This window comes from Dipteris shenzhenensis, chromosome 16, assembly GCF_047967505.1.
Source record: "Dipteris shenzhenensis isolate YYH24624 ecotype China chromosome 16, Dip_SZ_1.0, whole genome shotgun sequence".
Taxonomy (NCBI): domain Eukaryota; kingdom Viridiplantae; phylum Streptophyta; class Polypodiopsida; order Gleicheniales; family Dipteridaceae; genus Dipteris; species Dipteris shenzhenensis.
In genome coordinates this window covers 2,067,194-2,080,164 of record NC_141611.1, presented here as the reverse complement: position 1 = coordinate 2,080,164, position 12,971 = coordinate 2,067,194, and the positions used below count along the sequence as shown (strand labels likewise).

Genomic DNA, 12,971 nt, shown 5'->3' with positions numbered 1-12,971 from the left:
ACCATTAGGCATCCCGATCCAACAGATATTCGCAGCCTGTCTTTTGTAGTGTAAACTCTTAAAAAATTGCTTGGAAGAGTAGACTTTATCCAAAAAAGCCCGTTGTCTGGATCGGGTTTTCCATTTAGCAAGCTTTCTGCGATCATTGGATTGAAGAGAGAATTGAGCCTGACATAAGAGCATGCTTTCCTCTGAAGACAAAGGGCGAAGATGAGCAAGCTCAGTCAAACTCTGACAAGTAAATTTGGCATGTGCTACAGTCTCCCTTGTGGCTTGCATATAGGATTTGCCATAATCTCGAATAACTGCTTGCATCCGAGCAACAAAAGCCTGCCAGGCATAATCCAAACCATTTTAAAGTCAGCATGCAATCAGCAAAAGCCTTTGGCAAGGCAATCTGTCAGTGGGAAATTCATGTAAGGAAAGCCTCAAGCAAAGAGGAGCATGATCCGAATGTGTGAAAGCATGATCAACCCAAATTTGACAAGTAAAGGCATCACAATGCTATGGATCAATCTGATACCATCTGTCCAAGCGTGCCCGATAAGAAGATTGAGCATTTTGCTGAAAGATATCGCTCGGAAGCACGGGCTGTAATTCCTTGCAGAGATCACCGAGGCGCAACTGAAGCAAAAAATCAGACCATGGCTGTGTTTCAGAAGCCAACATATGAGTGTGGCCTGAGGTGTTGTCACCCGATTGAGGGACATTATTTAAGTCACCACAAGTGAAGGCATGTTGTCGCCATGGATAAGTATGTATGGTAGCCTAGATCAAAGCTCTATCACGAGAAGATTGGGGGGTCTTTCGTCCGGTCTGCTTGGTTGGAGGATTGGGGCCAAGGTTCATTATATCTACGAGCCTGCGACATACTTCCTCTTGTTGTGGCCCCTTTAATCTCTCCATCTCCTCTCTTTGCCTTTTTTGCTCCCTTTGTTAGTCTACATGCTCCATGTCAGGACCCCACGGAGGAGGGAGGGGCAGTTGATCACGATTGATTGGACTATTTTGTCCCTCTTGGGAGACCTCTCTACTTCCACGGTTAGTTGTGTGGAAGGACTAAGAGGACCCCTGATCGTGCTTGGATCCTTTATCGTGCTGAGATCCCTGGGATCCCCCATGAGAGTCGGATGGTGGGGACTTGCATTGCTGGGACTCCTGATGATGAGAACCGCCTTCAGATCCCTGCTGATCATTGCCCTCTTGGCCACTGGGACGTGATGAGGCTGTGATCCTCGTCATCATTAGAATCCAAAATCTCCTCTGCCAACTCTTTCTCTTAAAGTGCCTTTGTCCTCTCCACGTCAGGGGAAGGGGGAAAATTTTTTGACTGATGGATGGCAAACTCCTCGCAAAGTGATCACCCCCAGACGAGACCTTTGCCTTCTCAGACTTGGAGTGGTGCATCCTCTCATGGGAAACACCTGCTGAAAACTTAGGTGTTGGCTTGACCTGGGCTGTTGTGACTGCAAATCGGACCTTGTTTCTTGAAGAAGAAGTTGCTGCACTTATGTCCTCTCCTCAGGCTGATGTTTCATGCCAGGGCAGAGGCCCAGACATTGAGGTGGAAATGCAAACGTAGACATCCCGTTAGTTGCTGTACATACTTGTCCCATAACTGTAAATATGCTTGATCATGTGAAGTGTGTTACTCTCAATATACAGGGAATGTGTGATGGTCGCAAATGGAAACTGGTCTGGATGTATATCAGGCAATTGCAGCCTGATATAGTTGCTTTGCAAGAGCATAATTAGGATATGTATGCTGGTCAGATAGGCCATTTTGCTAGTTATGATATCTTCTATGTTGGAGAGCACTCCTTTTCTGGTGTGGCTTTTTTGGTAAACCACGACCTTCTACTTGTTGTGGCTCTCAATGATCGCCATGGTAGATGGATTATTGTTCAATGCCTTGTTCAAGGGAGAATTTTTGAATTTGCATTGGTTTGAAGCATTACCATTTGAGACAGCCAGGGCTTTGCCTTTGTCTTGGACAGAGAAAAACTGTTTGATCCCTTTGTTTTTGACCACAGAAGAGGCATTTGCATTCCTATTCAAAGGTTGAACCATTTCAGCTTGCACTGGCATCCGTGGAGCTTGGGAAGGGCATTTTGAAGCCATGTGTCCAAATTGCTTGCATTCAAAGCAAGCACCTGCAAACAGCCCCCACTTGAGCTTGTAAAAGGCACCTAATATGAAGGTGGAGTGGGATGATCCGTATCCCACAAAATGTAGAAGCGATTCGAATTTCCATTGGGTCGCGGTGGACATACCACCTTACCGAGGGAAGCTGCAATTTTAGGTAGAAGAGAAGACAAGCATTGAGGAAAATCCACAACTTCTACCCAAATAGGGCAACAATGCCGAATCAATGCCTGATAATCCTGGGTGGGAGACCAGGGCAGGACATGGACCATCTGCTGGCCATAGAAGAGAGGAGAGTGCTCCAGCAAAACCTGACGGTGCTCCTCATCAGCCATGCAAAAAAGCCCCTCGTTGCATAATTAACTTTTTTGACATAAGAACCACCCAGGGTTCGAGTCAACCAATTCCCAACATCTGCTGTAGCAGGCATCTGTCCTGGGAAGAAAATTATAATTGCATGCTTTGCATACTCCTTAATAGGATCAAAGATATCATCCACTTGCACCATAATACCAGTGGTGGGAAGTGGATCTTTCCAACATTTGCGGGTGTCTTCAAACCCTCCATGCATAACCTCATAAACAAGCTGAGCCTCAGCAGAGTCATGAAGGGAATCATCTGAATCCATTACCTGTTTTAGTTTCTTGTTGGAAACCAACTTGTCTTTGTGAAAGGTTTTCTCATAGGAATACTCTACCATTCGAGTCAAGGAAAAGGCTTGGAAGCACCAAAGCTTTACAAGGAGGAAAGCGCAAGAGGTACAAAACTGTACGATGCCGAATCAATGCATGATAATCCTTGGTGGAAGACCAGGGCACCATCTGCTGGCCATAGAAGAGAGGAGAGTGCTCCAGCAAAACCTGACGGTGCTCCTCATCAGCCATGATGATCTCAAAAAAGCCCCTTGTTGCATAATTAACTTTTTTAACATAAGAACCACCCAGGGTTTGAGTCAACCAATTCCCAACATCTGCTGTAGCAGGCATCCGTCCTGGGAAGAAAATTATAATAGCATGCTTTGCATACTCCTTAACTGGATCAAAGATATCATCCACTTGCACCATAATGCCAGTGGTGGGAAGTGGATCTTTCCAACATTTGCGGGTGTCTTCAAAAGTAGCAAACTTCCAATATTCTAACTTTTCTTTAATTTGGCAAGAACCCAATCAATCTGTTGAGGACGGGTAATTGTGTTAGAACTATTATTATATTCTAGGCAGTGGCCAATGTATTGTAATAAGTGGGTTAGGGCCACTTTTCCCTCTTAGAGGTTTTTTCTCCTAACCACAGTCTAATCCGTAACTACGGTTAGTGATTAGATAGGGTTCTAACTTAGACAAAACCCCTCATCTCTTCTTTGTACTACACTTCATTCAGTCCACTATTGAGTGATCTACGTTCAGCTCACTGTCTTGCTCACTCTTGCTTCCCTTTTGTTCACATTTGGTATCAGAGCAGTGAATCTTTCCGGACCTGCTCCCAGCTCCCGCATCTGCTCTCAGCTCCCGTCCGTACAGCTCCCACGTGTGCATCTCCCGTTTGTACAACGTACGGACTGTTTTGCTGTACAACGCCATACTAGAGAGTGCCACCATCTGTACAGCTGCATTCCGTATGACCTACAATCTTGACGTACGGCCATCCATACACTGTGCAGGTCTCGACCGTACTCCGTATTGCAGACTATCGCCGTTCGTACAAGCTGTCAGGTCCGTACACATGCAATCCATCTGTATCTACACGGGTGACGCCACCTTTGTCTGTACAGTGCTACCATTAGTTTACCGCTCGTCGTACAACAATACGGTCGGTCATACTGTTCCGTACACATGCAGTCAGTGCACCGTACATTCTGCCGTACAGTCACCCTACAAGCATCCGTACACTATACGGATTCCATACATAGTCCTGCATTCCGTACATTTGCAAGAGTCCGTACTGTTCTCTGTGCATTTGCAGGAATTGTGGAAAAAGGTCTTCTGTGTAGGTGGTTTTGGACAGGCATTTTTTTGCAGATGGCCATTGTTTGGCTTAGTTCTTGCAGAGAATTTGGGGCATTTTGTATTTGTGGGCAGACATTGCAGTTAGCTTGCAGGCGTTGAAGAAATTTGGGGGTTTTGCTTTTACACTGCAATTTTGCAGTAAAATTTGGGGCTTTTGCAAGCAAAGTGCAAATTTTGCAACATTTGGGGCTTTCAGACCATTTGCCCTCTTTTGTATGCAAATTTCCACAAGAAATTGGGGCTTTTTGCATTTGGGTTGCAATTTTGCAGTTGAAAGAGCATTTTGGTGGTTTGCAAGCAGTTCTAGACTCGGTGTGAGTCAATTTGCAGACTTTTGCCACTTTTTGCAGATTTTTGGGAAATTAGCAGAACATTGTGGTGCATTTCAAGCCTTTGATAGGTTGTGACAGTATTTGTCATTGTGGGCAGGTTTTCTTTGGCAGATTCTAGTTGTGCATTTTGCATCACAGGAAGGGATTTTACTTATTCAGTTTGCTGTATTTTTTAGTTTATCAGGCAAAAATGGCTCAGCACATCCCCATTGAGGTGTTTGGAGTCCTCACACAGGAGGATAAGTTGGATGGCACCAACTACTCCTTGTGGAGTTTTATGGTTCGTAACATCTTGGTTGGCAGACATCTCTGGGATTATGTCAATGGAGATGAAGCAAGGCCAGATACAATGGCTACACCTGTCACTCCTACAGCTGGAAGCAGGGGTAGAGGTCAAAATGCAGCACAAGTAGTTGAAGCTGCTGCTTGAGGGGCTCCCACAGCAGAACATAAAAGATGGGATTCTAGAGATGCACAAACTCTATCAGTGATTTCTTTCTCTGTCAAGAGGTTCATTATTCCTCATATTCGGTCATGCAAGAATCAAAGGCAGCTTGGGAGATATTGGAGAGTATGTTTGCAGCAAGAAATGATGCCAGAGTTTCCTTTTTGAAGCGAGAGCTTTCTCATACGCATATGGATGAAGGAGATTCCATGAATACTCACCTCACAAAGCTTCATAATTTGAGGGAGCAATTGCTGAACATTGATGAAGTCATTTCAGATTCAGAGATGATTACCACCACTTTAAATTCTCTTCCTGAGTCTTATCTTTATTTCCACACCTTGCTGAATTTGTCATTGGGGGGGGGGAAGCAATCCTCTCTCTTTTCACGAGTTGGTAGGACTTCTGTTGTAGGAAGAGGAGACACGAAGAAATATGGCAACACGGGCTGGCAAGCATGCCATGCTTTCTAAGTTCAAGCCCAAGGGAAAAGGGCAGCAAAAGCAACATGCCAACCAGCCCACACATCAGCATAAAGCTGATTCAGCACAACCCTCTTATAGGGATAAGGGTGATGTAGGTAAGTCCAGAAAGAAGGGCCTTTGTCAATACTTCAAGAAGCCAGGTCATTATATTGGTGAATGCAAGAAGTGCATGGCTAAAGAAAAGAAAAGGGATTTAAGTATGGCTGTGTCAAATGCATTAGCTCCTCATTCACATGCTGGGGGAGATTTTACAGCCAACTTTGTGGAAGAGCACTATGCCTTTCTGTCTTGCACTTCAGATTTTTTAGTGGTTAGTTCAGATGCTACAACCACTATTGAGGATGACCCTTATGCTTTCTTGACTTGCAGTTATGATCCTTCAAAGGATGCATGCTCTCTCAGTGTGAATGAGACACTGAATACTTGGTATTTTGATAGTGGTGCTTTAAAGCACATCACTTCTAAGAAGAGCCTTTTTGCATCTCTACATCCTCCACCTACTAAAAAGAAGGTGACTTGTGCAAATAATTCTTCTTATTCAGTGTGTGGAGTGAGGGATATTATTCTCACATCCACTGATGGCATAGATTTCAGAATTTCAGACGTTCTCTATGTGCCAGGCATAAAGAAGAATTTGCTTTCAGTGTCCTCTCTTAATAGAGGAGGATTTCAGGTTGTATTCGATGATGCTAAGTGTGCAGTTAGAGACAAAGAGAATGACTATGCTTTGATGTTGTCTGCCACTTTCTATCGGGGTCTTTTGCAGTTTGATATATATGAGAAAAGATTTGATCTTGCATTTTCAGTGAGCACTCCCACTGCTGCGATGGAGAGTGCGGAGTTATGGCATGTCAGGTATTGGCACATGAGCTATGGCAGCTTAATGACACTTCAGAAGCATGCTATGGTTGATGCATTGTCTCCTTTAGAGTCACCTCCTTCTCATGCATGTGAGGGTTGCATCCTTGGCAAGATGCATAGATTTCCTTTCAAGAAGGATGGTGCAGTGAGAGCTACACACAAATTACAGCTCATTCACAGTGATGTCTTCGGTCCCATGAGGACACTTGCTTTTGGGGGTTATCTTTATTATGTTACATTTATAGATTACTTCGACAACTACACTTGGGTTTATGATCTTAGGGCAAAATCAGAAGTGTTTATGCATTTCAAACATTTTGTGGCTATGGTTGAGAATGAGACCGGACTCAAGGTGCAGACACTTCGCATAGATAGAGGGGGGGGGGTATATGTCTCATGAGTTTGAGGCATTTTTAAAGGAGAAAGGCATCACGCATCAACTTATAGTGAGGCTTATACCTCAACAAAATGGTAAAGCTGAGTGCAAGAATCGCACTCTTATGGAGATGGATAGATGCATGCTTACCAGTAAAAAGTTGCCTCACAGGTTTTTGCTTTACGGACTCATATGTGCCAACTATGTTTTGAATCGGGCTCCCACAAAGGCTTTGAAGACAATAAGTCCCTATGAGGCATGGCATGAGAGAAAGCCTTCCGTGGATCACTTCAGAGTTTTTGGTGGTGTTGCATATGCCCACGTGCTTGTGGAGTTTCGACACGAGTTGTCAGAGAAGGCAGTTAAATGCATTTTTGTGGGGTATAGTGCACAAAGCAAAGGCTATCGTCTCTACAATCCTGCTTCTGACAAGATTTTTGTAGTAGAGATGTTATATTTACTGAAAATTCAGCACATACGCATGCTGAATTTACAATTCCAGCTTCTTCAGATGATGTTTTTGAGGGAATGCTTCCTATAGCATTTGGTTCCCCAGCTGAGGTTCATGCTGAAAATCAGAATTTGCAGCAACCTCCTCTTGATCCACATGCCCCGATTCAGCCACAGGTTGATTTTATACCTCCACAGGGTGTGGATGAAGCTGTCAAGCAAGAAATTCAAGAGATACACGCAGCCTGAAAGTCCTGAATTGGTTGCTACAGACTTTCAGGGAGAGTAGGCTTGAGGCCTCATTGCCTAGCAGGACTTGTAGTGCAGTAAGGCACGTAGGGGGGGCTCGTTCAGTTGAGATAGCTTATGCAGATACTCTTCTTGATGAGGAAGAACCTGACTCTTTTGAAGAAGCAAAGGATAATGTGCATTGGATGCATGCCATGCACAATGAATTGCAGTGGGGACTTGCAGAAAGAGGTTTATGTCAAACAACCTTCTGGATTGGAACTCTCTGGCAATGCACTTCAGGTTTTCAAGCTTAACAAAGCTTTATATGGGTTGAAACAAGTCCCACGTGCATGGTATGCCAAGATTAATGCATTCGGAAAGCACCCTCTACATGAAAAAGATGGGGGGGATATTTTGGTCATCATTCTTTATGTAGATGACATGCTGCTCATAAGGTCAAATGAGGAAATAATTGCAGATTTCAAATTTGACATGACAAATTTGGGCATGTTAAATTTTTATTTGGGGATCCAGTTTATATAAGACAAGCGTGGCATCGTTATATCTCAATCCAAGTATGTGCAGAAGCTCTTGGATAGGTTCAGCATGCATGATTGTAAGTCTATAGCCACTCCCATGGAGCTGGGGCTGAAGCTTACTATGTATGATGCATGTGAATTAGTGGATGTCACACTTTATAGCCAGGCTGTTGGATGCCTCATCTACTTGTGCAATACACAGCCCGATATTCAATATGCAATATCTCGGGTGAGCAGATATATGCACAGCCCAAAGACAACACATTCGCATCTTCCATTATTTACAAGGCACAAAGTCTTATGGCTTGATGTTTCTCAGGGGGGGTGACTTGCAGATGCATGCTTATAGTGATTTAGATTGGGTTGGAGACTATGATACCAGGCAGTCCACTAGTGGTAATTGTTTCTTTTTGGGCAAAGCTTGCATTTCTTGGCTGAGCAAGAAGCAATCTACAGTGGCTTCTTCCTCATGTGAAGCTGAGTATAGGGCAGCTTTCACAGTGATAGTTGAAAGTGTTTGGCTGAGACGTTTGTTCGCTGATCTTGGTCTCTTATTGGAGGGTCCTTCTTCAATTCTCACTGATAGTCAGAGTATTATAGATTGCAGTGGCAAAGAATCCTGTGTTTCATGCTCGCACGAAGCACATTGAGGTTCATTATCATTGTGTCAGAGAGAAGTTGCATGCAGGGGAGATCAGTATGATCTATGTATCAACACATGACAATGTTACAGACATCTTCACCAAAGCACTTCCACGTGAGAAGTTTGAAGGCATTTCGCAGTGCCCTAAACTTATCTCCTTTTGGTGATTGATCACTACCTTGTACACCACATTGGCACTACAGAGGGATGTTAGAATTATTATTATATTCTAGGCAGTGGCCAATGTAATGTAATAAGTGGGTTAGGGGCACTTTTCCCTCTTAGAGGTTTTTTCCCCTAACCATAGTCTAATCCGTAACTACGGTTAGTGAGTAGATAGGGTTTTGTCACTTAGACAAAACCCCTCATCTCTTCTTTGTAGTCCACTATTGAGTGATCTACGTTCAGCTCACTCTCTTGCTCACTCTTGCTTCCCTTTTGTTCACAAATTGTCCAACCCAGAGGATAACAAAGATGGCGCATCAGGTGAGTGGGCATAACAGTTTTCCCTGGCCAAACCAGACTATGCCAATCTTTAGAATGCAAGGGCAAGAAGCAAGATTTCTGAAAATTGACATGAAGGCCAGCAGCCAGCCCATACAGTGAGAGAGCCTGCATAAGCGAAGCAAGGTCTCTTTTAGTATTTCATGGCACAAAAAAAGAACGATGTGCATAAGCCTGAGCAACCAGGGGGTGACTTCCAGGAATTTGTAAGCGATGTAACATGCCAGTCGCCACTAAATGATCAATATAATGGAGCAGAGGATGCGTGGCTATAGCATAAAGAATAGCACTAAGAGGACAGCCTTCACGAACTGAACAACGGAAAGTCCAAGGTTCATATATATCCCTCTACAAGATGCATGCAGCTTTGTTGTCACTGTAGAGCCAGAAAATGATATGCTGCAATTTCTGACCAAAACCCGAAGGTCACATGGTCTGAGCTATAAAATCCTAGTGTATAGTGTCAAAAGCCTTTGCAATTTCTACTTGCAACAAGAGAACATCCTGCTCTGTATACTTGGCATAATCAATCCCAACATAGGCATTTGCAATATTGTCAGTGATATGCCTACGAGGAATAAAACCATATTGTGCTATATGAAGGCCATCATGCATATATTCTTTGATACGATCAACCACCATTTTGGTGATGACCTTATAAATGACAGGCATCAGAGTGATAGGCCTCCAATCAGCCAAAGATTCACAGATTGGCCTCTTAGGCAGAAGCTTTACAAGCCCTTTCTTCATAGAATCCGGCATGTAATGATTTTGCCAAGCACTATTTATCATTTGCAACAAAGGAGACTTGAGAAGATCCCAATAGTTAAGAAGAATTCAATAGTGAGACCATCCCAGCCAGGACATTTTTATCCACCACATGATTTAACACCACCACTTAACTCTCTTTGTGCATGCACAGACATACAAACACACATTTTTTTGGTAAAATTCATTTGTTTTTCTATTACAAGAAACAGTCCCCAAGAAGGGGACAGCCAGCTACAACATGGGATGATCCCATTATAGGTCAAGAAAGCAGGATAATCAAGATCTCGTGCATGGAGGCAGTCGTAGAAGTATTGCCATAGAGATGCCAAGAAGAAATGATACTTAGCCAATAATAGATAACCAACGACCCTATGGTTGGGGTCCTTCTAAAGAGTCCATAGTGACCCATAATGAACGCAATTAAAGAAAAGATCATACCCCTGTCTGATAGGATGACTACCAAACAGCCAGATCGAAGACGCTGCTGTAGCAAAAACAAAAGGTCACAAAATTCAGGGCAATGCTAAAATAAATGAGGCATAGACTCCCACAAGGATAGACATCGGCGACAAGTGGCAGGAGCAATATGTTGACGAGCCAACATCTGTCCAAATGGAAGGAACCCAAGCAGTACTGGCCATAAGAAAATGTGTTGCCGAAGGGGGAGTTTGCAAGCCAATCTGCTGCAACCTTTTGCGCCACCACCGAGTACATTTCACAGACCAAATGCAATTTACATGAAGAGAAACCCAAGGAGGAGGCAACAAAACCTTATCCAACAATGCAATGGTCATGTCAGCTAACAACAATGAACAGCAAGCACACGCGCACATTCAGGTGCATGCACACACACACATACCACACACACAGATAGATAAAGAACAGTGAAAAAACAGGCAATAATTCTGGATGAAACGCTTGAAAGCCATGTGGGATTTTTGGAATTGATGGCTTGTGCTCTTGTTGGTGATATACCTGTATGGCATGCCGCAGTGATTTGTTGCTGATTGCCAATGGAAGGGTAGTGGTCTCCACCTCCTTTGGTCGTATGGATTAAAGAGGCCTACACAGTCTCCTTTTGTGCCTTGCACCTTGTGTTCCCAACAGTTGTCATCATTTTGCTGCCCTGAAGGATGATTGAAACTAAGACAGCAAAATCAGACCTGGGTGGAAATACTTTGCTTCAGTCTGTCATCTTTCTTTGTACCTAGTGTGACTACACCAAATTAAGCTTCCATCTTTAGAGAAGAAGCTGCAACACAATTGTTTCCTTTGTAAAGTAGGCTGTCGACAGAAAGTTGTCTTTGCTATATAAAACGCCGTGCAAGCCTTAAATGAAGGGCACTGCAGTTTCAGAGCATTGTGCATTTTGAGTTTGAGTGATGATGCTCTGTCTAGTGTTCAAAGTTCTCCTTTGATATCTCCCATCTTGTCCCGTGCAGCCAACCTATGAGTGCATGATAGAGAATTACATTTTATGTCCTGAATGTTTTTTCAAAGTCTCAAATGAGAAAGGGTTTGTGTGTAGAGGCTGGACCTTGCAGGCTGTCAGCAGATAACTGTAGCAATGCTGTTTCGAGCTGCTTTGGAAGCTGTAAGGAACAAGAATGATATTCATCCTCCAACGTACAATACAATTGAAGCTGCAGTTCAAAAAATACTTGAAGGCCCTATGGGACTAAGCAGATCCCAATTTTCCTCCACATCTCTCCCAGTGTTGACTGAAGCACATTATTATGATTGCAGAGCTCTCTCTCTGCGCAATTTATGTGATATCAACTTGGAAAGGTGCTGGAGAGTCAATCAAGAGAGTCTTTCCATTTGGTTATGCTTGGTGTGTCCAAATCTTAAAGTTCTAAACATTGCACACTGCCCACAGTTGCAGCTCCATATGTTGGGTCAAATTGCTGTCTCCTGCAAAAGCCTGGAGATTGTCGATTTATCGCTTGATTTCAGCAGTCGCTCTGCTCAATGTTTATATGTTGTACAACCGGATGTGGATACAGCACCCCGGACATATTCGATGTGTATCAGTAATACCTGGAAACCAAATCATTCATTGGCATGCCTCACAAGGATCTCTCTACAAGGGCGCAGCAGCTTGACAGGTAAGTTCTTGGGTTTATTCATGCTTCCTTTCAAAAAGCATTAGAAAGAGGACATCAGAGAGATGAGCTATAGAGTGGGCGCAATAGTATGACATGAATGCAGTGAAAATGAACTAGCAGGCCTAGATATGCATCATTTCAGTCTCTAGCTACCTTTATAATGGATCAACTTTTGGGATTATGTTTAGGTTGCAAGTGCGTTATGTTTCATTGCAGATGTGGATCTAGCAACATTGGCAAGATTCTGCCCGAACATTGCAGCCATAAACCTTGGAGACTGTTCTAAATTGACAGATCTAGGGATTGGTCATTTCCTGGTCAATTATGATAACTTGAAATCTTTGCAAGCAGCATTTACCGCATTTGGATATTGTTCCACACAGGCACTTCTTCAAAGCCATACAGCCTCTACCTTGTCTTCATCTTCAGATTCTCCATTTCCCTCCTACCCCAGTGAAAAGTCCTCCATATGTCAATGTTTACTTTCAACATTAGACCTTGAAGGGTGTTCTGGTAAGGCTCTTGTATCCTTTTCAAAATTTGTTTTCTTTTTAGATATCCAGTCTCATAATTTCGGAGCTGCTAAAAACTTCTCCCTTTCAACCTTCATCGTATAATTAATAATCCTTTGTGGCTTTTTGAGCTGTCCAGTGGATATGCCTTGCATGGCTTCATTAAAACGTCTTTTCTTTTCAAAGTGGATGTTTTCATTAACTTCAATAGACAGGTGTATGGCCTTGTATCACTGCTGAAGTCTGGACTTTCAGTGCTGCCTTCCTCAATAGATTTCTAGTTCTTCTTACAATACTAGTAACGTGGGGTTGCTTTAACTCCTAGTGGGTTGACTTGGTGTGGTCATTGCTTATTGGTCTTAAGTGGCCTAATTTGCTAGTATTGTCTAGTTAGGACGATTAGTGCAGTCAGCACTAGCCCAGGAACACAAGTAAGCTAGATCTTGGTTGGACTTTCAGAAGATATTTTTCAAAGTGTTCATAACCAGGAAAAGTCCTGGGAAATGTGAGATTTTTAAAGTATAGAAGAGTTTCCATTGAGTTAGTACATTGCCAAGTATCATGAA

At 43.3% G+C, this 12,971-nt stretch overlaps 1 protein-coding gene across 1 annotated transcript in view; it reads left to right on the top strand.

Annotated features, from left to right (window-relative positions):
* LOC147892391 (ubiquitin-protein ligase) overlaps positions 1-12,971 on the top strand; it is a 191,087-nt gene that overhangs the window by 55,568 nt on the left and 122,548 nt on the right. The window contains exons 11-12 of the mRNA XM_087387176.1: positions 11,314-11,893; positions 12,110-12,406. Coding sequence (XP_087243302.1) covers positions 11,314-11,893; positions 12,110-12,406 — 877 coding nt within the window. The remainder of the gene's footprint in view (positions 1-11,313; positions 11,894-12,109; positions 12,407-12,971) is intronic.